Source organism: Salmo salar, chromosome 10 (assembly GCF_965601325.2).
Source record: "Salmo salar chromosome 10, fSalSal1, whole genome shotgun sequence".
NCBI classification, from domain to species: domain Eukaryota; kingdom Metazoa; phylum Chordata; class Actinopteri; order Salmoniformes; family Salmonidae; genus Salmo; species Salmo salar.
In genome coordinates, this window is record NC_138300.1 from 7,982,715 (window position 1) to 8,008,329 (window position 25,615).

General features: G+C 41.7%; 1 protein-coding gene across 1 annotated transcript in view; it reads left to right on the top strand.

The window, feature by feature from the left end:
* Positions 1 to 23,556, top strand: part of vtg3 (vitellogenin 3, phosvitinless) — a 46,810-nt gene extending 23,254 nt beyond the window's left edge. Inside the window, exons 26-27 of the mRNA XM_014215683.3 lie at positions 15,443 to 15,581; positions 23,449 to 23,556. Coding sequence (XP_014071158.3) covers positions 15,443 to 15,581; positions 23,449 to 23,556 — 247 coding nt within the window. The remainder of the gene's footprint in view (positions 1 to 15,442; positions 15,582 to 23,448) is intronic.
* Positions 23,557 to 25,615: the final 2,059 nt, after the last annotated feature.

Here is a 25,615-nt window from a genome sequence, read left to right on the forward strand (position 1 = left end):
TCCGATAACTCCATGAGAGACATAACTCTACAATTCCAATTTACTATATCATTTAAAAACCAAATACCCTTTTCAAACATATTTTTCAAAAATACAGATCTTTTATCAACCAGCACATTTGAGTTCAGCCATAATATTTGTTGTAATATTTGTTCTAACTTTTTAGGGAGATGAAATTGTAACTAGCTCTGCAATGCACGTATTGGAACGAGGGTACCCAACATGAAGTAGCGCGCCAGGTGTCTAATGGGACATCACCGTTCCATGGCTCTTGTTCGGTCAGATCTCCCTCCAGAAGACTCAAAACACTTTGTAAAGGCTGGTGACATCTAGTGGAAGCAATAGGAAGTGCCAAAATATTCCTAAACCCCTGTGTTTTTCAATGGGAGAGGTTTAAAGTCAATACAACACATCAGGTATCCACTTCCTGTCAGAAAATGTCTCAGGGTTTTGCCTGCCAAATGAGTTCTGTTATACTCACAGACACCATTCAAACAGTTTTGGAAACTTTAGAGTGTTTTCTATCCATATATAATAAGTATATGCATATTCTAGTTACTGGGTAGGATTAGTAACCAGATTAAATCGGGTACATTTTTTTTATCCAGACGTGCAAATGCTGCCCCCTAGACCCAACAGGTTAAGAAAACTTGATGTGTGAATGCAAATACAGTTGTAGCTGTTTGAGAAGGCATGCAAAATTGAGCAAGAATGTGGAGATTTGCTAAACCATTGTCAAGTCTAGCTGATGGATCTCAGATACACCCATTTCCTCTGAAACATACACTCTGGTCCCCCGATGAGGCCATTTCCCCAAGCATCTCTGAGCTGTCAGACCTTTTGATTATTTTGTGCCACCAAGGCCACAATAATTTTCCCCCTCTCTGATTGTCCAAGTGTGACCCCTCCCAATGGGTTAATGCAGCTAGTGTTACCAGCACTGCCACTACTTGGGTGGGGGTCTCTACCAGAATTCCCATCGGCTAGGTAAAAGGTAGTCAAGGTTCTCATTTGCAGCTTTGAGAAATTCCTTGTATATTATGCTCACCCACCCGGCGGCTTTGGCTCTGTTGGACCAACCCTGTCAGACAGGCTCAGAATCTTGAGGGGCGGTGCTGCTTTAGTGGGTCTCTGACAATTAAATCCATTTTAATCCTACTTTGTAACACAACAAAATGTAGAAAAAGTCAAGGGGTTTGAATACTTTCCGAAGGCACTGTATGTTCATGTCACGAATCCGACCGAAGGTGGCTCCCCTGCCTGCTCGGGTGGCGCTCGGCGGTCGTCGTCGCCGGCCTACTAGCCGCCGCTGATCCCTTTTTCCTTTTCGTTTGGTATGTCTTATTGTTTGCACCTGTTCCTTATTTGTGTCTCTTGATTTATGGTTATTTTAGCCTGTTTAGCCCGCCCAGGTTTGTGCGGGATTATTTTCGTCAGAGTGCTTTTTTGTTGGATGTGCTGGCGATCTGCATGTGTTGTTTTGTATGCTTACTGTGGACCCGTTGTATTTGGGCACTTTGCTATTCACGCCAGTTGTGTTGGCGTCAACCGTTTTTCATATTTAAGGAATAAACAGATTTTTCCTTACCTCTGCTCTCTGCGCCTGACTCCTACCACCACTCCTAGCAATTGTTGACAGTTCATATAACTAGGAATAAAGTGACAGATGATAAACAGTAGCAGCATCGTCTGTGATGAGACAAAAAAGTTAGTGCAAAATGGGTCAATGTAGATATTTGGTTAACTATTTAACTAAATATTCAGCAGTCTTATGGCTTGGGGGTAGAAGCTGTTCAGGGTCTTGTTGGTTTCAGACTTGGTGCATCTGTACCACTTTCCGTGAGGTGGCAGAGGGAACAGTCTATGACTTGGGTGGCTGGAGTCTTTGAACATTTTAGGGCCTTCCTATGACACAGGCTGGTATAGAGGTTCTGGATGGCAGGGCCTCAATGATGCACTGGCTATACGCACTTCCCTCTGTAGTGTCTTGCGGTCAGATGCCGAACAGTTGCCATACCAAGCAGTGATTCAGCCAGTCAATATGCTCCTAATGGTGCAGCTGTTGAAGCTTTTGAGGATCTGAGGGCCCATGTCAAATCTTTTCAGAATCCTGAGGGGGAGGAGGGGTTGTTGTACCCTCTTCATGGCTGTTTTGGTGTGTGTTGACCATGAAAGATCTTTAGTGATTTGGACACAGAGGGACTTGACCTCTCAATCTGCTTCACTACAGCCCCGTCAATATGAATTGGAGAATGCTTGGCCCTCCGTTTCCTGTAGTCCACAATCAGCTTCTTTGTCTTGCTGAAGTTGAGGGAGAGGTTGTTGTTCTGGCACCACACTGCCAAGTCTCTGGCCTCCTCCCTAGAGGCTGTCTTATCGTTGCTAGTGATTAGGCCTACCACCGTTGCGTCATCATCAAACTTAATGATGGTGTTGGAGTCTAAATGGTGCTGGCATGTATAGTGGCCGTTTTATGGGCTCCGTTTTGTGATGATCTTAAAAAAAATTAAATAATGTTTCCCCCATCATTCTCTATGACCAAAAATTGCTTTTGGACATCAAAACAGTGATCACTAACCTCAATTTGGATGTAGAATTCTACTTCAATGACAGGACATACTGCTCACCTGGGACCAGGCCATTATCCCCGACACTCGGAAGAGGAAAATATGGTAATTTAAGGCCGATGTGGGGGCAGCCTGATAAAACTACGGAGGTGTTCTATTGGCAAATGTACACTTACTGGAGAACGAACTAGACAAGCTCCTTTCCAGACTATCCTATCAACGGGACCTGAAGAACTGTAATATCCTATGCGTCAGTCGTGGCTGATCAAGGACAGCAGTTGCGCAATCTCTAATATTAAGTAAGTATCGAGATTCTGCTCGCCTGAGTTAGAATACCTCCTGATGAGCTGTAGAACATACTATTTACCAATAAAGTTTACATCTATATTCTTCGTAGCTGTATACTGACCACCACAAACCGATGCTGGCAGTAAGACCAGACTCCTAGTGGCTGGTGATTTTAATACAGGAAAACAGAAATTCGTTTGATCAACATTTTTACCAGAATGTGACATGGTGCAACTAGAAGAAAATTCTATATCATCTTTATTCCACACACAGAGATGCATACAAAGCTCTCTCTCACCCTCCATTTGGTAAATCTGACCATAACTCTATCCTCCTATGCCTGCTTACAAGGAAAAACTCTAATGGGAAGTACCAATGACACGCTCAATTTGGAAGTAGTCCGATGAAGTGGATGCTAAGCTACAAAACTGTTTCGCTAGCACAGACTGGAATATGTTCCTGGGTTCATCTAATGACATTGGTATCAATGACATTTTCCCCTCAGTGACCATACATACAGTACCAGTCAAAAGTTTGGACACCAACTCATTCAAGGCTTTTTCTTTATTTGTACTATTTTGTACATTGTAGAATAATTGTGAGGACATCAAAACTATGAAATAACACATATGGAATCATGTAGTAACCAAAAAGGTGTTAAACAAATCAAAATATATTTTAGATTCTTCAAACTTGAGGTAATATGTACATGTAGGTATAGTTATTAAAGTGACTATGCATAGATAATAACAGAGAGTAGCAGCAGTCTGGGAAGCCACTTGATTAGATGATCAGGAGTCTTATGACTTGGGGGTAGAAGATGTTTAGAAGCCTCTTGGACCTAGACTTGGTGCTCCGGTACCACTTGCCATGCGGTAGCAGAGAAAACAGTCCATCACTAGAGTGGCAGGAGTCTTTGACAATTTTAGGGCCTTTCTCTGACACCACCTGGTATGGAGGTCCTGGATGGCAGGAAACTTGGCCCCAGTGATGTACTGGGCCATATGCACTACCCTCTGTTGTGCCTTGCGGTCAGAGGATGAGCATTTGTCATACCAGGCAGTGATGCAACCCGTCAGGATGCTCTTGGGGGTGCAGCTGTAGAACCTTTTGAGGATCTGAGGACCCATGCCAAATCTTTTCAGTCTCCTGAGGGGGAATAGGTTTTGTTGTGCCCTCTTCACGACTGTCTTGGTGTGCTTGGACCATGTAAGATTGTTGGTGATGTGTACACCAAGGAACTTGAAGCTCTCAACCTGCTCCACTACAGCCCCGTCGATGAGAATGGGGGCATGCTTGGTCTTCCTATTCCTGTAGTCCACAATCATCTCCTTAGTGTTGATTACATTGGGGGAGAGGTTGTTGTCCTGGCACAACACTGCCAGGTCTCTGACCTCCTCCCTATAGGCTGTCTCGTCGTTGTCAGCGATCAGGCAGTGATCGTTGTCAGCGATCACTGTTGTGTCATCAGCAAACTTAATGATGGTGTTAGAGTCATGCCTGGCCGTGCAGTCATGAGTGAGCAGGGAGTACAGGAGGGGACTGAGTATGCACCCCTGAGGGGCCCCGTGTTGAGGATCAGTGTGGCAGATGTGTTGTTACTAACCCTTATCAACTGGGGGCGGACCGTCAGGAAGTCCAGGATTCAGTTGCAGAGGGAGGTGTTTAGTTCCAGGGTTCTTAGCTTAGTGATAAGCTTTGAAGGCACTATGGTGTAGACAGCTGAGCTGTAGTCAATGAATAGCATTCTCACAAAGGTGTTCCTTTTGTCCAGGTAGGAATGCAGAGACCATCCGTTCACCTGCTCTGCATCTCACAATGACACGGCGGTTGGAACCAAAAATCGCAAATTTGGACACATCAGACCAAAGGACAGATTTCCACCGGTCTAATGTCCATTGCTCGTGTTTCTTTGCCCGAGCAAGTCTCTTCTTATTATTGGTGTCCTTTAGTAGTGGTTTCTTTGCAGCAAATCGACCATGAAGGCCTGATTCACGCAGTCTCCTCTGAATAATTGATGTTGAGATGTGCCTGTTACATCAACTCTGTGAAGCATTTATTTGGGCTGCAATCTGAGATGCAGTTAACTCTAATGACTTTATCCTCTGCAGCAGAGCTAACTATGGGTCTTCCTTTCTTGTGGCGGTCCTCATGAAAGCCAGTCTCATCATAACGCTTGATGGTTTTTGCGACTGCACTTGAAACCTTCAAAGTTCTTGACATTTTTCAGATTGACTGACCTTTAGAGCGTGGCGCGAAATACGAAAACCTAAAAAATGCTATAATTTCAATATTTCAAACATACGACTATTTAACCTCTTACATCTAGACATTCCGCTAGCGGAAAACCTGCTCCAATATCCAATGATAGGCGTGGCGCGAATGACAAATTCCTCAAAAATACAAAAACTTAAATTTTTCAAACATATGACTATTTCACAGCATTTTAAAGATAAGACTCTCCTTTATCTAACCACACTGTCCGATTTCAAAAAGGCTTTACAACGAAAGCAAAACATTAGATTATGTCAGCAGAGTACCAAGCCAGAAATAATCAGACACCCATTTTTCAAGCTAGCTTATAATGTCACAAAAACCCAGAAGACAGCTAAATGCAGCACTAACCTTTGATGATCTTCATCAGATGACAACCCTAGGACATTATGTTATACAATACATGCATGTTTTGTTCAATCAAGTTCATATTTATATCAAAAAACTGCTTTTTACATTAGCATGTGACGTTCAGAACTAGCATACCCCCCGCAAACTTCCGGCGAATTCACTAAGAATTTACTAAATTACTCACGATAAACGTTCACAAAAAGCATAACAATTATTTTAAGAATTATAGATACAGAACTCCTCTATGCACTCGATATGTCCGATTTTAAAATAGCTTTTTGGTGAAAGCACATTTTGCAATATTCTAAATATTCCATTACCGTAGTTCGAAGCATGTCAACCGCTGTTTAAAATCAATTTTTATGCAATTTATCTCGTAAAAAAGCGATAACATTCCGACAGGGAATCTCCTTTTCGGCAAACAGAGGAAAAATCACAAAGACGGGGCACGCCCCTAAGCCCACAGTCCCTTGATCGGCCACTTGAGAAAGGCGATAATGTGTTTCAGTCTGGGGCTGGGATGACGACATTCTGTTTTTTACCGGGCTCTGAGCGCCCATGGAAGACGTAGGAAGTGTCACGTTAGAGCAGAGATCCTTTGTAAAAGATAGAGATGGCAAAGAAGTTCAAGAAATGGTCAGACAGGCCACTTCCTGTAAAGGAATCTCTCAGGTTTTGACCTGCCATTTGAGTTCTGTTATACTCACAGACACTATTCAAACAGTTTTAGAAACTTTGGAGAGTTTTCTATCCAAAGCCAATAATGATATGCATATTCTAGGTACTGGGCAGGAGTAGTAACCAGATTAAATCGGGTACGTTTTTTATCCAGCCGTGAAAATACTGCACTGAGTACGCATTACCAGGATGCGTACTCAGTGCATCATTGTCCAAGATGGCATAGCAGTGCAGACGTTGGTTTGTTGTCGTCTCGTTTACTTTTTGTATTTTTCGTCTTTTTTGTATATATTCCAATTTATTTTTCAACCTCTTTTTCCATTTTTAAATTAAATATACCTTCCGTTAACCCGCCTCACTCAATGTGACAAGGATCCGCAACTTTTTTAGACCCAATAGCCAAAACTTTCATCAGAAGGTAGTCAGCTAATTAGCTAAGTTACTAGCTATTTAGTCATTGTTAGCCACTGCTAGCGGCCTTTACCCTCTGCTCAGGCACCAGCCGTTTTTTTAGCCTGGATAATACCTGCCAGCCTCGGACTGTTTTTCTCCACTACAACGCCAGAGTCCTGCCGTAAACATTGGGCCCGTGATCATCACAGCTAGCTATCTGCCACTGAGTGACCCAGCCCCGTAGCTAGCCCTGAGCCAGACGCATCTCCCGGCTAGCAACCAAAATTACCACAACTACAATACCTCTTTCGCCATCTGGCCCGGTCCCTTCATCGACACGGCGCCCCGTCGTACCACCACGACTGGTCCGCAGACGTAATTCCATCAGCTGTGCCTTTAACCGGCCTTTGCCGGACGACGGAGAAGACGCTTCTACTTACCCCGGACGGCTAACTTTAAATGCCGTGTCTCCCGCGTGCTAGCGTAGTAACGACTACCTAGCGACTTCCCTGTTTCATCTATTGCTGTACACTAGACCCTATGATCACTTGGCTACATAGCTGATGCCTGCTGGACTGTTCATTTATCACGGTACTCCACTTTGTTTACCTTTGTTTATCTGTCGGCCCTAGCCCCGAACTCAGAACTCAGGCCCTGTGTGTAGTTAACCGACCCTCTCTGCCCATTCATTGCCATTTTACCTGTTGTTGTTGACTTAGCTGATTAGCTGTTGTCTTACCCGTTGTTGACTTAGCTAGCTCTCCCAATCAACACCTGTGATTGTTTTATGCCTCGCTTTATGTCTCTCTCAAATGTCAATATGCCTTGTAGACTTTTTAGAATAATTATCATTGTTTTAGTTTACTGCGGAGCCCCTAGTCCCACTGTACATGCCTTAGATACATCCTTTGTCCCACCTCCCACACATGCGTTTACCTCACCCAGTATAACCAGCATGTCCAGAGATGCAACCTCTCTTATCATCACTCAGTGCCTGGGCATACGCACCCTACCATACCCCTGTCTGCATATTATGCCCTGAATCGATTCTATCACGCCCAGAAATCTGCTCCTTTTATTCTCTGTCCCCACAACGCACTAGACGACCAGTTTTGTTAGCCTTTAGCTGTACTCTCATCCTACTCCTCCTCTGTTCCTCGGGTGATGTGGAGGCTAACCCAGGCCCTGCATGTCCCCAGGCACTCTCATTTGTTGACTTCTGCAATTGAAAAAAGCCTTGGTTTCATGCATGTTAACATCAGAAGACCCCTCCCTAAGTTTGTTTTACTCACTGCTTTAGCACACTCGCCAACCCTGATGTCCTTGCCGTGTCTGAATCGTGTCTCAAACCTAAATCCGTAAACATGGGCACCCTCATAGATATTATCCTGACCAACTTGCCCTACACCTCTACTGTTTTCAATCAGGATCTCAGCGATCACTGCCTCATTGCCTGCATCCGCTATGGGTCCGTCAAACGCTCCCTAAAACACTTCTGCGAGCAGGCCTTTCTAATCGACCTGGCCCAGGTATCCTGGAAGGATATTGACCTCATCCCGTCAGTCGAGGATGCCTGGTCATTCTTTAAAAGTTATTTCCTCACCATCTTAAATAAGCATGCCCTTTTCAAAAAATGTAGAACTAATAACCCTTTGGTTTACTCCAGACCTGACTGCCCTCGACCAGCACAAAAACATCCTGTGGCGGACTGCAATAGCATCGAATAGTCCCCGCGATATGCAACAGTTCAGGGAAGTCAGGAACCAATACACACAGTCAGTCAGGAAAGCAAAGGCTAGCTTTTTCAAACAGAAATTTGCATCCTGTAGCTCTAACTCCAAAAAGTTTTGGGACACTGTAAAGTCCATGGAGAATAAGAGCACCTCCTCCCAGCTGCCCACTGCACAGAGGCAAGGCGACACGGTCACCACCGATAAATCCATGATAATCGAACATTTCAATAAGCATTTCTCTACGGCTGGCCATGCTTTCCACCTAGCTACCCCAACCCCAGCCAACAGCTCCGCACCCCTCGCAGCTACTTGCCCGAGCCTCCCCAGCTTCTCCTTCACCCAAATCCAGATCCCAGGTGTTCTGAAAGAGCTGAAAAACCTGGACTCATACAAATCAGCTGGGCTAGACAATCTGGACCCTCTCTTTCTAAAATTATCCACCGCAATAGTTGCAATTCTATTACCAGTCTGTTCAACCTCTCTTTCGTTTTGTCCGAGATCTCTAGAGATTGGAAAGCTGCCGCGGTCATCCCCCTCTTCAAAGGGGGTGACACTCAAGACCCAAACTGTTATAGACCTATATCCATCCTGCCATGCCTTTTTAAAGTTTTTGAAAGCCAAGTTAATAAACAGATCACTGACAATTTCGAATCCCACCGTACCTTCTCCACTGTGCAATCCGGTTTCCGAGCTGGTCATTAGTGCACCTCAAGGTACTAAACAATATCATAACCGCCATTGATAAAAGACAGTACTGTGCAGCCATCTGCATCGACCTGGCCAAGGCTTTCAACTCTGTCAATCACTGTATTCTTATCGGCAGACTCAATAGCCTTGGTTTCTCAAATGACTGCGTCGCCTGGTTCACCAATCTACTTCGCAGACAGAGTTCAGTGTGTCAAATCGGAGGGCCTGTTGTCCGGACCTCTGGCAGTCTCTATGGGGGTGCCACAGGGTTCAATTCCCGGGCCTACTCTTTTCTCTGTATACATTAACGATGTCGCTCTTGCTGCGGGTGATTCCCTGATCCACCTCAATGCAGACGACACCATTCTGTATACATCTGGCCCTTCTTTGGACACTGTGTTAATAACCTCCAAACGAGCTTCAATGCCATAAAACACTCCTTCTGTGGCCTCCAACTGCTCTTAAACTCTAGCAAAACCAAATGCATGCTTTTCAACCGTTCGCTGCCTTCACCCGCCCACCCGACTAGCATCACTACTCTGGACGGTTCTGACCTAGAATACGTGGACAGCTACAAATACCTAGGTGTCTGGCTAGACTGTAAACTCTCCTTCCAGACTCATATGAAACATGGCCTCAAGCTGAACCTCGGCAAGACGGAGCTGCTCTTCCTCCCGGGGAAGGACTGCCCGTTCCATGATCTCGCCATCAACATGTTTGACAACTCCATTGTGTCCTCCTCCCAGAGTGCTAAGAGCCTTGCCGTGACCCTGGACAACACCCTGTCGTTCTCTGCTAACATCAAGGCGGTGACCCGATCCTGTAGGTTCATGCTCTACTACATTCGCAGAGTACAACCCTGCCTCACACAGGAAGCGGCTGAGGACCTAATCCAGGCACTTGTCATCTCCCGTCTGGATTACTGCAACTCGCTTTTGGCGGGGCTCCCTGCCTGTGCCATCAAACCCCTACAACTCATCCAGAACGCCGCAGCCCGTCTGGTGTTCAACCTTCCCAAGGTCTCTCACGTCACCCCGCTCCTCCGCACACTCCACTGGCTTCCAGTTGAAGCTCGCATCTGCTACAAGACCATGGTGCTTGCCTACGGAGCTGTGAGGGGAAGGGCATCTCCATACCTTCAGGCTCTGATCAGTCCCTACACCCAAACAAGGGCACTGTGTTCATCCACCTCTGGCCTGCTCGCCTCCCTACCTCTGCGGAAGCACAGTTACCGCTCAGCCCAGTCAAAACTGTTCGCTGCTCTGGCACCCCAATGGTGGAACAAGCTCCCTCACGACGCCAGGACAGCGGAGTCAATCACCACCTTCCGGAGACACCTGAAACCCCACCTCTTTAACCTCTTACATCTAGACGTTCCGCTAGCGGAACACCTGCTCCAATATCCAATGATGGGCGTGGCGCGAAATACAAAGTCCTCGAAAATCCGAAAACTTCCATTTTTCAAACATATGACTATTTCACACCATTTTAAAGACAAGACTCTCCTTTATCTAACCACACTGTCCGATTTCAAAAAGGCTTTACAGCGAAAGCAAAACATTACATTATGTCAGCAGAGTACCCAGCCAGAAATAATCAGACACCTATTTTTCAAGCTAGCATATAATGTCACAAAAAACAAAACCAAAGCTAAATGCAGCACTAACCTTTGATGATCTTCATCAGATGACACTCCTAGGACATTATGTTATACAATACATGCATGTTTTGTTCAATCAAGTTCATATTTATGTAAAAAAACAGCTTTTTACATTAGCATGTGACGTTCAGAACTAGCATACCCACCGAAACTTCCGGTGAATTTACTAAATTACTCACGATAAACGTTCACAAAAAACATAACAATTAATTTAAGAATTATAGATACAGAACTCCTTTATGCAATCGCTATGTCCGATTTTAAAATAGCTTTTTGGTGAAAGCACATTTTGCAATATTCTGAGTAGATAGCTCGCCATCACGGGCTAGCTATTTTGACACCCACCAAGTTTGGCCCTCACCAAACTCAGATTTACTATAAGAAAAATTGGATTACCTTTGCTGTTCTTCGTCAGAATGCACTCCCAGGACTTCTACTTCAATAACAAATGTTGGTTTGGTTCCAAATAATCCATTGTTATATCCAAATAGCGGCGTTTTGTTGTGCGTTCAAGACACTATCCGAAGCATGTCAAACGCTGTTTAAAATCAATTTTTATGCGATTTTTCTCGTAAAAAAACGATAATATTCCGACCGGGAGTCGTTGTTTTCGTTCAAAGACTGAAAATAAAAACATGGTGTCGGCTCGTGCACGCGCCCCCAGTCTCATTGTTCTCAGATCGACCACTATCCAAATGCGCTACTGTTTTTCAGCCATGGCCTGCAAAGTCATCATTCACCATTCTGCCGTAGGAAGTGTCACGTTACAGCAGAGATCCTCAGTTTTCAATAAAGAGAGTGTTGAAGGCCAAGAAATGGTCAGAGAGGGCACTTCCTGTAAGGAATCTTCTCAGGTTTTGGCCTGCCAAATGAGTTCTGTTATACTCACAGACACCATTCAAACAGTTTTAGAAACTTTAGAGTGTTTCCTATCCAAAGCTAATAATTATATGCATATTCTAGTTTCTGGGCAGGAGTAATAATCAGATTAAATCGGGTACGTTTTTTATCCGGCCGTGAAAATACTGCCCCCTATCCATAACAAGTTAACCTCTACCCGTGGTGCACTCCATCAACAGCAGGTGCATTTCAAGAGCGGCAAATTTGAATCCAAATAAATGTCAAAATTCAAATTTTTCAAACATACAACTATTTTACACCCTTTGAAAGATAAACATCTCCTTAATCTAACCACGTTTTACGATTTCAAAAAGGTTTTACGGCGAAAGCATAAATTTAGAGTATGTTAGGACAGTACATTTACAAGAGTTGTGTGTAATGTTTTGTCAATTCAAAGACAGGGTCACCAAAACCATAAAACCAGCTAAAATGATGCACTAACCTTTTACAATCTCCATCAGATGACACTCCTAGGACATTATGTTAGACAATGCATGCATTTTTAGTTCTATCAAGTTCATATTTATATCCAAAAACAGCGTTTTACTATGGCATTGATGTTGAGGAAATCGTTTCCCTCCAATAACCGGCAGTCAAGTCAGCGCCACAAATTAAATAATTAAAATTAGAAAACATTGGTAAAATATTATATTGTCATTTAAAGAATTATAGATTTACATCTCTTGAACGCAATCAACTTGCCAGATTTAAAAATAACCTTACTGGGAAATCACACTTTGCAATAATCTGAGCACTGCGCCCAGAAAAATACGCGTTGCGATACAGACTAGACGTCATGTTGGGGAGATCTAAAATCGAAAATACTATGTAAATAATCCATTACCTTTAATTCTCTTCATCAGATGTCACTTCCAGGTATCACAGGTCCATAACGAATGTAGTTTTGTTCAAAAAAGCTCATCATTTATGTCCAAAAATCTCCGTCTTGTTAGCACATGATCTAAGCCCGCCGGACTTCACTTCATGAACGAGGGGAAAAAATATATTTACGTTCGTTCAAACATGTCAAACGTTGTATAGCATAAATCATTAGGGCCTTTTTTAACCAGAACATGAATAATATTCAAGGTGGACGAATGCATTCTCTTTTATAACGTATTGGAACGAGGGTACCCAACATGAACTCGCGCGCCAGGTGTCTAATGGGCCATCATCGTTCCATGGCTCTTGTTCGGTCAGATCTCCCTCCAGAAGACTCAAAACACTTTGTAAAGGCTGGTGACATCTAGTGGAAGCAATAGGAAGTGCCAAAATATTCCTCAGCCCCTGTGTTTTTCAATGGCATAGGTTTAAAGGTAATACAACACATCAGGTATCCACTTCCTGTAAGAAAATGTCTCAGGGTTTTGCCTGCCAAATGAGTTCTGTTATACTCACAGACACCATTCAAACAGTTTTAGAAACTTTAGAGTGTTTTCTATCCATATATAATAAGTATATGCATATTCTAGTTACTGGGTAGGATTAGTAACCAGATTAAATCGGGTACATTTTTTTATCCAGCCGTGCAAATACTGCCCCCTAGCCCCAACAGGTTAAGGAATACCTGGAATAGGATTAAGTAATCCTTCTAACCCACCCCCCCCCACCCTCCCCCCCAAAAAGATATAGATGCACTATTGTAAAGTTGTTTTTCCACTGGATATCATAAGGTGAATGCACCAATTTGTATGTCGCTCTGGATAAGAGCGTCTGCTAAATGACGTAAATGTAAATGTAATCTTCAATCCAAAATCAAATCTAGAATCAGCATGTTATTTCGCAACAAAGCCTCCTTCACTCTCGCTGCCAAACTTACCCAAGTAAAACTGACTATCCTACCTATCCTCGACTTCGGCGATGTCATCTACAAAATAGCTTCCAATACTCTACTCAACAAATTGGATGCAGTCTATCACATTGCCATCCGTTTTCTTACCAAAGCGCCTTATACCACCCACCACTGCGACCTTTATGCTCTAGTCAGCTGGCCCTCGCTACATATTTGTTGCCAGACCAACTGGCTCCAGGTCATCTATAAGTCTATGCTTGGTAAAGCTCCGCCTTATCTCAGCTCACTGGTCACGATAACAACACCCACCCGTAGCACGCGCTCCAGCAGGTAAATCTCACTGGTCATCCCCAAAGTCAAAACCTATTTCGGCCGCCTTTCCTTCCAGTTCTCTGCTGCCAGTGACTGGAACGAATTGCAAAAATTGCTGAAGCTGGAGACTTACATTTCCATCACTAACTTTAAACATCAGCTATCTGAGCAGCTAACCGATCGCTGCAGCTGTACATAGTCCATCTGTAAATTGCCCACTCAATCTACTTACCTCATCCCCATATTGCTTTTATTTACTTTGCTGCTCTTTTGCACACCAGTATCACTACTTACACACCATCATCTGCTCATCAATCACTCCAGCATTAATCTGCTAAATTGTAATTACTTTGCTACTATGGCCTATTTATTTCCTTACCTCCTCATGCCATTTGCACACACTGTATATAGACTTTCTTTTTTTAATATTGTGTTATTGACTGTACGCTTGTTTATTCCATGTGTAACTCTGTGTTGTGGTTTCTGTTGCACTGCTTTTCTTTATCTTGGCCAGGTCACAATTGTAAATGAGAACTTGTTCTCAACTAGCTTACCTGGTTAAATAAAGGTGAAATAAAAAATAAAAAACGTGCTGACCAGCTGGCAAGTGTCTTCACAGTCATTTTCAACTTCTCCCTGACCCACTCTGCAATATCTACATGTTTCAAACAGACCACCATAGTCCCTATGCCCAGGAACACCAAGGTAACCTGTCTAAATGAATATCGCCCCATGCCATTCACATCTGTTGCCCTGAAATGCTCTGTCATGGCTCACATCAACACATCATCCCAGACACCCTGGACCCACTCCATATCGCATACCGCCCCAACAGATCCACAGATGATGCAATTTCTATTGCACTTCATACTGCCCTTTCCCACTTAGACAAAAGGAACACCTACGTGAGAATGCTCTTCATTGACTACAGATCAGCGTCCAACACCATTGTGTCCTCCAACCTCAACACTAAGCTAAGGTCCCTGGGACTGAACACCTCCCTCTGTAACTGGATCCTGGATTTCCTGACGGGTCGCTCCCAGGTGGTGAGGCTAGGCAACAAAACATCAGCCACACTGACCCTCAACACGGGAGCTCAGTCCCCTCCCATGTTCTGGGATTAGGGCCTGGTCCGGGGTGAGCAGTATGTCCAGCTTCTCTGACTTGTTGAAGTAGAAATCTTCATCTAAATCGAGGTTAGTGATCGCTGTTCTGATGTCCAGAACCTCTTTCCGGTCATAGGAAACGATGGCGGAAACATTATATACAAAAGTTAGTTGGTCAAGAGACCATAAAACATCTGCTATGCAATGCTGCGCCATTCTCCGGGTCAGAAAGTGAGCTGGCCATTATTGGCAATGCGTAGATCTGAACATGGCATCCTGTTAATTTATAAAACTCTTATGCAAAAACTCCCGTGTTACCTTATGTCATTGCTAATTTACAGAAGTACGAGATAGCCATTGCTGTGAGCGGGTATGGGAACTCTTCAAATTCCTTCTGTTACTACAGATTTAGATTGTTTTTACACACCACACATGGAACAGATTTTAAAATACCCTACACTTTGATGCATTAGTGCCCTTTTGGGCAGTTCAGAGTAATGTGCATGTTTTTTTGTTTTGTGTTTTTGTATTTTTGTGTTTGCTGTGCTCCCGCCTTGATTGATGTATCGTGTCACTAACTACTTGCTGCTTTTGTAATGCAGGTCTCCCTTGTAAAATATACATTGGTCTCAATGGGATTTCCCCCTGCTTAAATAAAAGTTAAATAACTAAAATAACTACATTATCTCTTTCTCCTTTAGTATTGAGAAGTACATTCCAGGCATGGCATTCCTTTTGGGGTTTTACCAGAAACATGACACAAATGCCAAACATGAAGTTTCTGCATCAGTTGTTGCAGCAACAGCAGGCAGCATTGCTATGAAGATCAAGCTCCCTGATGTGGGTAACACACTAAGCTATTAATACATTGGTTATAAATCTGTTTTTTATCCATAGTAATCATTTCTAAGACTCACTTTATAAAATGTTATGTTTTTCTATAAGCCATTATACGTTTATAAATTCTTTATGAATTGTTATAAATGTTAAACATTTAATTGTAATTGTAATTGTTATTCATTGTAATAAGGGCTGCACAATTAATACAATTGTTACATGCTCAATATCCATATAGGAAGAGGCTGCGATATTTTAAAACGCCCCTTCTGTAACAATTCTTTTTTCTTTTGATTTATTGCTCGTCTTTTGGCCGCTTCCCAATCCCAATCCCACACACCAAACCCCACACAGTCACTCAAGCAGATAGTTCCTCGTGCTCGAGATTCACTCTGCATGCATGGACCAAACAACAGCATACAGTCAACAGATTTTTCCAAACAAGCTTACCACTTTGCTTCTTAATATAAAATCCACATGTTTTTTATATTATTACAGTGGCTTGCGAAAGTATTCACCCCCTTGGCAGTTTTCCTATTTTGTTGCCTTACAACCTAGAATTAAAATAGATTTTTGGGGGATTGTATCATTTGATTTACACAACATGCTTACCACTTTGAAGATGCTAAATATTTTTTATTGTGAAACAAACAAGAAATAAGATTTTTTTTTAAGAAAACTTGAGCGTGCATAACTATTCACCCCCCAAAGTCAATACTTTGTAGACCCACCTTTTGCAGCAATTACAACTGCAAGTCTCTTGGGGTATGTCTCTATCAGCTTGGCACATCTAGCCACTGGGATTTCTGCCCATTCTTCTAGGCAAAACTGCTCCAGCTCCTTCAAGTTGGATGGGTTGCACTGGTGTACAGCAATCTTTAAGTCATACCACAGATTCTCAATTGGATTGAGGTCTGGGCTTTGACTAGGCCATTCCAAGACATTTAAAAATTCTTAAGGCTTGGGGGCAGTATTTCGACATCTGGATGAGAAGCGTGCCCAAAGTAAACTGACTGTTACTCAGGCCCAGAAGCTAGGATATGCATATAATTTGATTATATTTGGATAGAAAACACTCTAAAGTTTCCAAAACTGTTAAAATAATGTCTGTGAGTATAACAGAACTGATATGGCAGGCGAAAACCTGAGGAAAATCCATCCAGGAAGTGGGATTTCTTTGACGTGGGTATTTTCAATTGAATGCCTATAGAGTATCTAATGGGTTAGGACCCAGATTGCAGTTCCTATGGCTTCCACTAGATGTCAACAGTCTTTAGACATTGTTTCAGGCTTGTTATCTAAAAAATGAAGTAGAATGAGACCTTTCTGTCAGTGGACTGAGGAAGAATGCAGAGCTGGCCCTTCGTTGTTTTTCCTTTCTATTGAATATGCTATTGTCCGGTTGAAATATAATCAATTATTTAGACAATTGACAACCTGAGGATTAATTATAAACATCGTTTGACATGTTTCTACGAACTTTACCGGTACTATTAGGATGTATTCGTCTGCATGTTTTGACCGCCTTTGAGCCAGTGGATTACTGAACAAAACACGCCAACAAAACAGAGGTTTTGGGATATAAAGAGGGACTTTAATGAACAAAACAAACATTTATTGTGTAGCTGGGACTTTTGTGACTGCAACCATATGACGATCTTCAAAGGTAAGTGATGCATTTTATGGCTATTTCTGACTTTTGTGATTCCTTTACTTGGTTGTAAAATGTTTGTATGCTTTTGTAAGCGGGGCGTTGTCCTCAGATAATCGCATGGTATGCTTTCGCCATAAAGCCTTTTTGAAATCTGACAAAGCGGCTGGATTAACAAGAAGTTAATCTTTAAGCCGATGTATAACACTTGTATTTTTTATGAATGTTTATTATGACTATTTCTGTATTTTAAATTTGGCGCTCTGCAATTTCACCGGATGTTGTCGAGGTGGGTCGCTAGCTGAACGCCTGCGCTAGAAAGGTTAAATGTTTACCCTTAAACTACTTGAGTGTTGCTTTAGCAGTACGCTTAGGGTCATTGTATTGCTGGAAGGTGAGCCTCCCTCGCAGTTTCAAATTTCTTGAAGACTGAAACAGGGTTCCCTCAAGAATTTCCCTGAATTTAGCGCCATCCATCATTCCTTCAATTCTGACCAGTTTCCCTGTCCCTGCCGATGAAAAGCATCCCCACAGCATGGGGTTTTCTTGGGGTGATGAGAGATGTTAGGTTTGCGCCAGACATAGCATTTTCCTTGATGGAGAAAAAGCTACATTTGAGTCTCATCTGACCAGAGTACCTTCTTTCATATGTTTTTGGAGTCTCCCACATGCCTTTAGGTGAACACCAAACGTGTTTGCTTATTTTTTTCTTTAAAGGTCGAGACCGAGTCTGCGTCTCTCACATGGATAGGCAGACCATTCCATAAAAATGTTGTTCAACAGGAGAAAGCCCTGCCTCCAGCTGTTTGTTTAGAAATTCTAGGGACAGTAAGGAGGCCTGCGTCTTGTGACTGTAGCAAACATGTAGGTATGTACGGCAGGACCAAATCGGAAAGATAGGTAGGAGCAAGCTCATGTAATCCTTTGTAGGTTAGCAATAAAACCTTGAAATCAGCCCTAGCCTGAAGTTTATTTAGTACTTTATCCGGGTAGCTGGAAAGTAGAGCATTGCAGTAGTTTAACCTGTTATGGCTAGGGGGCAGTATTTTCACGGCTGGATAAAAAACGTACCCGATTTAATCAGATTATTACTCCTGCCCAGAAACTAGAATATGCATATAATTATTGGCTTTGGATAGAAAACACTCCAAAGTTTCTAAAACTGTTTGAATGGTGTCTGTGAGTATAACAGAACTCATTTGGCAGGCCAAAACCTGAGAAGATTCTGTACAGGAAGTACCCTGTCTGACCATTTCTTGGCCTTCTTTGTCATCTCTATCCATTACAAAGGATCTCTGCTGTTACGTGACACTTCCTACGGCTTCCATGGGCGCTCAGAGCCCGGGAAAAAGCTGAATGACGTAATTCAAAGCCCTGGCTGAAACACACGAGCGCTTTTGCTAAGTGGTCTATCAGAGGACAAAGGGCTTAGGCGTGTGCAGTGGCCGCCCCCGTATTTCTGTTTTTCCCTCTATTTACCTAAAAGCAGATTCCCGGTCGGAATATTATCGCTTTTTTACGAGATAAATTGCATAAAAATTGATTTTAAACAGCGGTTGACATGCTTCGAAGTACAGTAATGGAATATTTAGAATTTTTTTGTCACGAAATGCGTCATGCGCACGACCCTGATTTACCATTTCGGATAGTGTCTAGAACGCACAAACAAACGGCGCTATTTGGATATAACGATGGATTATTTGGGACCAAACCAACATTTGTTATTGAAGTAGAAGTCCTGGGAGTGCATTCTGACGAAGAACAGGAAAGGTAATAACATTTTTCTTATAGTAAATCTGATTTTGGTGAAGGCTAAACTTGCCGGGTGTCTAAATAGCTAGCCCGTGATGGCTGGGCTATGTACTTAGAATATTGCAAAATGTGCTTTCACCAAAAAGCTATTTTAAAATCGGACATATCGAGTGCATAGAGGAGTTCTGTATCTATAATTCTTAAAATAATTGTTATGCTTTTTGTGAACATTTATCGTGAGTAATTTAGTAAATTGTTAGCAAATTCCCCGGAAGTTTGCGGGGGGTATGCTAGTTCTGAACGTCACATGCTAATGTAAAAAGCTGTTTTTTGATATAAATATGAACTTGATTGAACAAAACATGCATGTATTGTATAACATAATGTCCTAGGTGTTTCATCTGATGAAGATCATCAAAGGTTAGTGCTGCATTTAGCTGTCTTCTGGGTTTTTGTGACATTATATGCTAGCTTGAAAAATGGGTGTCTGATTATTTTTGGCTGGGTACTCTGCTGACATAATCTAATGTTTTGCTTTCGCTGTAAAGCCTTTTTGAAATCGGACAGTGTGGTTAGATTAACGAGAGTCTTGTCTTTAAAATGCTGTAAAATAGTCATATGTTTGAAAAATGGAAGTTTTCGGATTTTAGAGGAATTTGTATTTCGCGCCACGCCCATCATTGGATATTGGAGCAGGTGTTCCGCTAGCGGAACGTCTAGATGTAAGAGGTTAACCTCTTGACGGTCGCCTAGGATAGGGGGTGCTCCAGTGATTTTTGAAAAAAATTCATGCCCATTTTAAACGGCCTCCTACTCAAACTCAGAAGCTAGGATATGCATATAATTAATACTTGTGGATAGAAAACACCCTAAAGTTTCTAAAACTGTTTGAATGGTGTCTGTGAGTATAACAGAACTCATATGGCAGTCAAAACCCTGAGACCGATCGTAACAGGATGTGGAATTCTGAATTGCGGACTCAACTTCACCACTTTGCCTGTAATTCACACAGTGAGCAATGGTTCATTGAGCACTTCCTATTGCTTCCACTAGATGTCCCCAGTCTTTACAAAGTGATTTGAGTCTCCTACTGTGAAAACTGAATGAATGAGACGCTGTTGAAATTGGTCACACGAGGAGGGCCATCACCATTATGACGCCGGCGCCCCTGGCTACCCTCCCCTTTCGAAACGTTTTGAAAGACAATGCAATCATCCCCCTTGAATCTTATTGGAGCTCTGGTTGAAAAAGGCCCTAAAGATTTATGTTATACAACGTTTGACATGTTTGAACGAACCTAAATGAAAAAAAAATGCATTTTTCCGAAAGAGCTGTCCCGCGCACGACGGAAGTTTTGGAGCAGCCTTCAGACGCGCTAACAAGAACAAGCTATTGGAACATAAAGGAGTCATTTTTTCGAACGAAAATACATTTGTTGTAGACCTGGGATTTCTGGAAGTGCTTTCTGATGAAGACAACCAAAGGTAAGGGATTATTGACAATTGTATAGAAGACTAGATTTGATATGCGATTGTTCCAAGATGGCGCTGACCTGTATAACTAGCCTATTTTCTGAGTATCGCATCCCTTTTTATCGCAAAGTGTGATTACCCAGTAAAGTTATTTTTAAATCTGGCATTACAGGTGCTTTCAAGAGATATTCATCTATAAATCTTAGAATGACAATATTACATTTTAAAAATGTTTTCGAATAGTAATTTAGTAAATTGTAGCACTGTTTCACCGGATGCATTTGAGGGAAAATAGTTAGTCAACGTTACACGCCGATGTAAAATGCTGTTTTTATATATAAATATGAACTTTATCGAACAAAAGAATGCATGTATTGTGCAACATGATGTCCTAGGAGTGTCATCTGATGAAGTTTGTAAACGGTTAGTGCTGCATTTAGCTGTTTTTTGGTTATTTGTGATGCATGTGGTTGGTCGGAAAATGGCTATGTGGCTACTTTTACGATATACTCCTCTAACATAATCTAATGTTTTGCTTTTGCTGTAAAGCCTTTTTGAAATCGGACAACGTGGTTCGATTCAGGAGAGGTGTATCTATAAAACGATATGACATAGTCCTATATTTGAAAAAATATATATATTAAACAGCATGATCATTACACAGATTAACCTTGTGCTGGGTACAAATAAAGGCCACTCTAAAATGTGAAGTTTTATATCTGTGGAAACAAAATGCCACAGATATTTCAAGTTTTGGTCACAGATACCATAAAAAATTGTCCTCACAATGGGCCTCAGGATCACATCACGGTATTTTGGTGGATTCAAATTGCTATCGATAAAATCCAATTGTGTTTGTTGTCCGTAGCTTATGGAGCGTGCAATTGGCATGCTGACTGCAGGAATGTCCCCAGAGCTTTTGCTAGAGAATTGAATGTTAATTGCTCTACCATTAACCGCCTCCAATGTTGTTTTAGAGAATTTGGCAGTACATCCAACCGGCCTCACAACCGCAGATAATGTGTATGGAATCGTGTGGGTGAGCCATTTGCTGATGTCTGCCAAATTTTCATTGTGAACAGAGTGCCTCATGGTGGCGGTGCGATTATGGTATGGGCAGGCATAAACTACAGACAATGAACACAATTACATTTTGTCAATAGCAATTTGAATGCACAAAAATACCGTGACGAGATCCAGAGGCCCATTGTGAGGCCCATGTTTTTAACCTGTTATGGCTAGGGGGCAGTATTTTCACGGCTGGATAAAAAACGTACCCGATTTAATCTGGTTACCACTCCTACCCAGTAACTAGAATATGCATATACTTATTACATATGGATAGAAAACACCCTAAAGTTTCTAAAACTGTTTGAATGGTGTCTGTGAGTATAACAGAACTCATTTGGCAGGCAAAAACCTGACAAGGTTTCAGGCAGGAAGTGGCCTGTCTGACAAGGTGTCGTTCTTCTTGTCTCTGTTTATTGAAGAGTGAGGATCTTAGCTGTCCCGTGACACTTCCTACGGCTGCCATAGGGTCTCAGAAGGCGGCAAAAAGCTGAATCGTGGCTTTGCAGGCTCTGGCTGAAAAAAAGTAGCGCGTTTGGGTAGTGGCTGGTTACAGTACTGTGAGACTCAGGCTCGTGCCCGCGTCGACCGAAAGCTTTGTTTACTTTCCTCTGTTTAGGTAAAAGGAGATTCCCGGTCGGAATATTATCGCTTTTTTACGAGAAAAATGGCATAAAAATGGATTTTAAACAGCGGTTGACATGCTTCGAAGTACGGTAATGGAATATTTAGAATTTTTTTGTCACGAATTGCGCCATGCGCACGACCCTGATTTAACATTTCAGATAGTGTCTGGGACGCACGAACAAAACGCCGCTATTCGGATATAACGATGGATTATTTTGGACCAAACCAACATTTGTTATTGAAGTAGCAGTCCTGGGAGTGCATTCTGACGAAGACAACAAAAGGTAATCAAACTTTTATAATAGTAAACCTGATATTGGTGAGTGCTAAACTTGCCGGGTGTCTAAATAGCTAGCCCGTGATGCCTGGGCTATGTACTTAGAATATTGCAAAATGTGCTTTCACCAAAAAGCTATTTTAAAATCGGACATATCGAGTGCATAGAGGAGTTCTGTATCTATAATTCTTAAAATAATTGTTATGCTTTTTGTGAACGTTTATCGTGAGTAATTTAGTAAATTCTTAGTGAATTCGCCGGAAGTTTGCGGGGGGTATGCTAGTTCTGAACGTCACATGCTAATGTAAAAAGCTGGTTTTTGATATAAATATGAACTTGATTGAACAAAACATGCATGTATTGTATAACATAATGTCCTAGGGTTGTCATCTGATGAAGATCATCAAAGGTTAGTGCTGCATTTAGCTGTCTTCTGGGTTTTTGTGACATTATATGCTAGCTTGAAAAATGGGTGTCTGATTATTTCTGGCTTGGTACTCTGCTGACATAATCTAATGTTTTGCTTTCGTTGTAAAGCCTTTTTGAAATCGGACAGTGTGGTTAGATAAAGGAGAGTCTTATCTTTAAAATGCTGTGAAATAGTCATATGTTTGAAAAATTGAAGTTTTTGTATTTTTGAGGAATTTGTAATTCGCGCCACGCCTATCATTGGATATTGGAGCAGGTGTTCCGCTAGCGGAACGTCTAGATGTAATCTGTATTAAGGCCTAATGAATCTATTTCAATTGACTGATTTCCTCATTTGACCTGTAACTCAGTCAAATGTTTGGAATTGTTGCATGTTGCGTTAATATTTTGTTCAGTATATAATCCCAAGTAAAATTGCAATATTTGGTCCAAAAAATTGCAATTCGATTTGTTGCCAATATTGTGCTGCCCTAATTGTAATACAAAATACATGCTTACTATTTTTTTTTTAATGCTTGCTCATGACCTTTATTATAAAGTGTTTCTAGCTGTTTTTGGTGCTATTCTAACAGTATGTTTTTGTCATTACATCAGTTGACAGTATATCATCAGGAGATCGCTATTCCAATCCAAGTGACCGATTTTGAGGATGGTCAACAGTCCATGGGAAACTCAACATTGGAGATGCATAGAGAGCTATAAGGTAAATGACAATAATTGTTTTTGGTTTGAAAAAATGTGTACTGAGCTCAATTTATAAATGTACAGGTGACATTTATATATTTGATATGGATTGTTCTTAACGCCCCATTATTCCCCCGTCTTACTTCATAGGTGTTGTGCTCAAAACATCAGGGGCCTTTGTTTTTTAGCATAAAGGTTATGAATCATGTTGATTGTTTTACTAGTCTTACCATTGCCATTGTGTTCTGCAGAAGGACAACGAAAGGAACAGACATCCATGACCATGCAGTGAATCTTTTCATCAGCAATGAGGCAAATGGCATACATTCCCATTTCTAAAAAGTGAAGATCTGTTGAAGGCATCCTACATACCGACCATACGTCTTATTTGTACAATAAGATGTGTTAAACTTTCATTTGGATATCATATCTGAAATCAATATTTTCAAAAGTTTACCTTCTTTCACTTGACAGTTTGCCTATTGATGTGAAATAAAATGGTAATCTGAATCATTCAAATTCTTTGAACATTCATTATTTGAAAGAATGTAAGTTTCACGAATATGTAAACATTCCCAAAATTATATTTTTCACAGATATTGTGAATTTGAATAAAAATGAGACCCCAAAACATAACTTGAAGATTTTATTCTATCTTAATCCTTGTCCTTCAGGGAAACTTTAGTGCTATGGTTAATTTTTGCTTCATTTTGTTTAATTATTTAAGCTCAAAAATGGCATTTAGGGACATTTTTGATATACAGCAATTGTCAAAGGTTTGGACACACCTACTCATTCAAGGGTTTTTCTTTATTTTTACTATTTTCTACATAGTAGAATAGTAGTGAAGAAAATGACACATATGGAATCATGTAGTACCCAGTGAAGTGTTAAACAAATCTAAATATATTTTAGATTTTAGATTCTTGAAAGTAGCCACCCTTTGCCTTGATGACAGCTTTGCACACTCTTGGCATTCTCTCAACTAGCTTCACCTGGAGTGCTTTTCCAAAAGTCTTGAAGGAGTTCCCACATATGCTGAACACTTGTTGGCTGCTTTTCCTTCACTCTGCAGTCCAACTCATCCCAAACCATCTCAAGCGCAAACCAGATGGGATGGCGTATTGCCGCAGAATGCTGTTGTAGCCATGCTGGTTAACCTGTTGGGGCTAGGGGGCAGTATTTTCACGGCTGGATAAAAAAACGTACCCGATTTAATCTGGTTACTAATCCTACCCAGTAACTAGAATATGCATATACTTATTATATATGGATAGAAAACACCCTAAAGTTTCTAAAACTGTTTGAATGGTGTCTGTGAGTATAACAGAACTCATTTGGCAGGCAAAACCCTGAGACAGATTCTGACAGGAAGTGGATACCTGATGTGTTGAATTACCTTTAAGCCTATGCCATTGAAACACACAGGGGCTTATTAATCTTTTGGCACTTCCTATTGCTTCCACTAGATGTCACCAGCCTTTACAAAGTGTTTTGAGTCTTCTACTGTGAGATCTGACCGAACAAGAGCCTTGGAACGGTGATGGCCGATTAGACTCTGGCGCGCGAGGTCATGTTGGGTACCCTCGTTCCAATACGTTTTAAAAGAGAATGCATTCGTCCACCTTGAATATTATTCATGCTCTGGTTAACCTCTCTAGGCTAGGCGGAACGAATTCGTCCCACCTACGTAACAGCCACGGCTATCCTGTGGCGCGATTTTCAAAACCTTAAAAATCCTATTACTTCAATTTCTCAAACATTTGACTATTTTACAGCCATTTAAAGATAAGACTCTCGTTAATCTAACCACACTGTCCGATTTCAAAAAGGCTTTACAACGAAAGCAAAACATTAGATTATGTCAGCAGAGTACCAAGCCAGAAATAATCAGACACCCATTTTTCAAGCCAGCATATAATGTCACCAAAACCCAGAAGACAGCTAAATGCAGCACTCACCTTTGATGATCTTCATCAGATGACAACCCTAGGACATTATGTTATACAATACATGCATGTTTTGTTCAATCAAGTTCATATTTATATCAAAAACCAGCTTTTTACATTAGCATGTG